We start from the raw sequence: 4,006 nt of genomic DNA on the forward strand, positions 1-4,006 counted from the left end.
TTGTTTTTGGGGTAAGGGCAGGTTTTGTAAGCTTGGATTGTGGAGGTGCAGAGCCATTTACTGATGAGCTTGGACTTAAATGGTCACCTGATAATCATCTTATATACGGGGAAACCGCTAAGATATCGTCCCTTAACGAAACAAGAGCTCAGTACACGACTTTGAGGCATTTCCCTGCTGATTCAAGAAAGTATTGCTACACACTCAATGTCACTAGTAGGAATCGTTATCTCCTTAGAGCTACTTTCTTGTATGGTGATTTCGACAACAGCAGCAATGTGTATCCCAAATTCGATATCTCCCTAGGGGCGACTCATTGGGCGACCATTGCTATCTCTGAAACCTATACAATCGAGACAGCAGAACTGGTGTTTCTGGCTTCTACTCCTAGTGTCAGCGTTTGTTTGTCCAATGCCACTACTGGGAAGCCGTTTATATCTACCCTTGAGCTTAGGCAGTTGAATGGTCCAATGTATAGCACCAACTTTGAAGACCGGTTTTACCTGAGTGTTGCAGCTCGGATTAATTTTGGTGCTGAAAGTGAAGCTTCTGTGAGGTCAGTATATAGAGTTCATGTTCTGTTAGTTGTGTCAACAACGTTGTGATTTTATCAGGATGAGTTACGAAAACACTAAGTTGTTGGTATTGCAGGTACCCGGATGATCCGTATGATAGAATATGGGAATCTGATTTGTTAAAGAAGCCTAATTATCTTGTGGATGTTGCTGCTGGGACTGTACGAGTGTCGACTACATTGCCTATTGAAAGCAGTGTCCATGAGAAACCGCCTCAGAAGGTTATGCAGACGGCTGTGGTTGGAACAAACGGGTCCTTAACTTACAGAATTAATCTGGAGGGCTTCCCTGGTTCTGGTTGGGCATTTACATACTTTTCTGAAATCGAGGATTTGGCTGACGACGAGTCAAGGAAGTTCAGATTAGTTCTACCTAATCAGCCTGACATTAGCAAATCCATTGTTAACATCAAGGAAAATGCGCTGGGACCACATCGTGTTTATGAACCTGGCTATCCTAACATAACCCTTCCATATGTGCTCAACTTCAGATTTGCCAAAACGGCTGATTCTTCTAGGGGACCCCTTCTGAATGCCATGGAGATCAGCAAATATCTGCGGAAAAGCGATGGTTCAGTAGACGGTGAGCACAACAACTAGCCCTTCCTCTTAGAGTTTGTGTCTTCTTCACATTTGATTCTAAGATGATTGCTTGTGTTGCAGCAACCATTATGGCTAATGTGGCATCTCTCTATTCTTCCACTGAGTGGGCTCAAGAAGGCGGAGACCCATGTTCACCTTCACCATGGTCGTGGGTGGAATGCAATTCGGATCCACAACCAAGGGTTGTTGCTGTGTAAGGATGTCTATCTTTTGTAGCTTTATTTTGCTATCGGTTGTTTGTGTATGTGCTTATATGTCATGCCTGTTATAACTGCAGCAAGCTTTCGAATATGAACTTGACGGGAAATATACCTTCTGACCTGGTGAAATTGACTGGATTGGTTGAGTTGTAAGTTGCTTTTCTTTAGACTTTTTGAATTTAGGAGTATACAACTGATGTTCTCATTATTGACGTTGCAAATTTTGTCAATGGTAGATGGCTTGATGGGAATAACTTTACAGGTCCAATACCGGATTTCTCTCGGTGCCCTAACCTGGAGATAATGTAAAATCACCTTCTTTGAAGTTTAAGTTTCTTTTCTTGCCTTCATTTAACTATAAATATATAATGAACTATTTGCAGACACTTTGAGAACAACCGACTAACTGGAAAGATCCCTTCCTCGTTGGCGAAACTCCCAAACCTGAAGGAACTGTAAGCTTTTTGAACATTAATTCATGTGGTGAGAACTATTTTATAATCTACATTCTTATGCACCTGACCTGCTTTATGTTTCCAGGTACCTGCAGAACAATTTTTTAACAGGAACAATACCATCAGACCTTACCAAAGATGTGATCTCAAAGTAAGTATTTTGTCCTATCCAACTACGGATTTAAAGTGCTTTCGCATGAATAGTTCCTAGCTAGAGTGTCTTAAACGTGCTCAATAACACTCATGCATTCTTACTTTTTTGTGGTTTTCAGCTTTTCTGGAAACCTTAATCTTGAAAAAAGTGGAGATGAAGGGAAGAAGCTCGGTGTTATCATCGGTGCATCAGTTGGTGCTGCTGTTCTGCTAATCGCAACCATCATTTCTTGCATCTTTATGTGCAAAAGCAAGAAGAATAACAAGATGAGGAAAACTTCAGGTATGTTTTTCTGCTAGTATACCGGTTTCATAGTGTATCTTGATTCTAGTGTTTGGATGAATGTGCTTACCTTTTTTTTTTTTCTTGGGTTAATTTTAGCGGAGTTAACGAATCGTCCCTTGCCAATTCAAAGAGTGTCATCTACCTTGAGTGAAGCTCATGGAGACGCTGCACATTGCTTCACACTTCATGAGATTGAGGAAGCCACCAAAAAATTCGAGAAGAGAATTGGGTCCGGAGGTTTTGGAATCGTATACTATGGGAAAACAAGAGAGGGTAAAGAGATTGCTGTTAAAGTTCTTGCAAATAATTCATATCAGGGAAAGAGAGAGTTTGCAAACGAGGTAAATATGCTTTAATATTAACCCATATTCATAGGCGCCCCAAGTATGAGTCTTTGTTTTGTGTTTTTTTTTCTTTTCTTTTTAGGAGGTAACCCAAGTGATTATGGTTTGTTCAGGTTACATTACTCTCAAGGATACATCACCGGAACCTTGTGCAGTTTCTTGGTTATTGTCAAGAAGAGGGGAAAAACATGCTTGTGTATGAGTTCATGCACAATGGGACTTTGAAGGAGCATCTTTATGGTAACACATTTTGTTAAGATAAGAATTGTGTATTGCAGCGTTTTGATTTAATGTTTTGTTAAGCAAGCGTATTCTTTTCCAGGTGTGGTACCCCGTGACCGAAGAATCAGCTGGATCAAACGGCTGGAGATAGCTGAAGATGCAGCCCGAGGTCCGTGCATCATACTAAACAAAACAGAAAGAGCTCTTGAACTCTGATCCTGAGGTCACTTTCAATATTTCATTTTGCTGCTTTTGATTGTTTTTGTAGGGATCGAATATCTTCACACGGGGTGTGTTCCAGCAATCATACACAGGGATCTCAAGACGAGTAACATCCTCATCGATAAACACATGAGGGCAAAGGTTTCAGATTTCGGATTGTCAAAATTCGCAGTTGATGGAACCTCACATGTCTCTAGCATTGTCCGTGGCACAGTTGGATATCTTGACCCCGAGTAAGCTAGACTTTAACTAATGCCAAGAACTTACTTCACATGTCTTTATCAAAACTAGCCTAAATGTCAAGAACTCACATATTTTTGTTTTAATTCGATATTAAAGGTACTACATATCGCAGCAGTTAACAGAGAAGAGTGATGTATATAGCTTCGGAGTCATTCTTCTTGAGCTTATGTCCGGCCAAGAAGCCATATCAAATGAAAGCTTCGGTGTCAACTGCCGGAACATAGTCCAATGGGTTAGTTCATTTTTTTTTAGCTGTGGCTACTCTTTTTTTTTTGGGGTAATATATATAGATCATTCCTTTGGTACCTTTTTTCTGTAGGCCAAGATGCATATAGACAACGGGGACATCCGAGGGATCATCGATCCAGCTCTTGCAGAAGACGATTACAGTCTCCAGTCAATGTGGAAGATCGCTGAGAAAGCATTGCTGTGTGTGAAACCTCACGGGAACATGAGACCCTCGATGTCCGAGGTGCAAAAGGATATACAAGACGCGATTAGGATCGAGAAAGAAGCATTGGCCGCAAGAGGTGGAGTATCAGACGAGTTTTCTAGGAGCTCGGCGCATTCGTCATCACTCAACATGGGAATGCTTGACCTGGCTGGATCGCAGAATTATGTCTCCATTGATGAATCTGTATTGCAGCCAACAGCTCGGTAGTAGTAGATTTTGGCTTTTGTTTGTACAGATGCATGCACCACTT

At 41.2% G+C, this 4,006-nt stretch overlaps 1 protein-coding gene across 1 annotated transcript in view; it reads left to right on the forward strand.

The window, feature by feature from the left end:
* LOC104782126 (probable LRR receptor-like serine/threonine-protein kinase At1g67720) overlaps positions 1 to 4,000 on the forward strand; it is a 9,629-nt gene extending 5,629 nt beyond the window's left edge. The window contains exons 6-15 of the mRNA XM_010506960.2: positions 1,614 to 1,682; positions 1,761 to 1,832; positions 1,918 to 1,983; positions 2,105 to 2,268; positions 2,368 to 2,612; positions 2,729 to 2,855; positions 2,938 to 3,006; positions 3,106 to 3,292; positions 3,399 to 3,534; positions 3,622 to 4,000. Of these exons, the coding sequence (XP_010505262.1) occupies positions 1,614 to 1,682; positions 1,761 to 1,832; positions 1,918 to 1,983; positions 2,105 to 2,268; positions 2,368 to 2,612; positions 2,729 to 2,855; positions 2,938 to 3,006; positions 3,106 to 3,292; positions 3,399 to 3,534; positions 3,622 to 3,963 (1,477 nt within the window). The 3' untranslated portion in view covers positions 3,964 to 4,000. The remainder of the gene's footprint in view (positions 1 to 1,613; positions 1,683 to 1,760; positions 1,833 to 1,917; positions 1,984 to 2,104; positions 2,269 to 2,367; positions 2,613 to 2,728; positions 2,856 to 2,937; positions 3,007 to 3,105; positions 3,293 to 3,398; positions 3,535 to 3,621) is intronic.

This window comes from Camelina sativa, chromosome 4 (genome assembly GCF_000633955.1).
Source record: "Camelina sativa cultivar DH55 chromosome 4, Cs, whole genome shotgun sequence".
In the NCBI taxonomy this organism is placed as follows: Eukaryota; Viridiplantae; Streptophyta; class Magnoliopsida; order Brassicales; family Brassicaceae; genus Camelina; species Camelina sativa.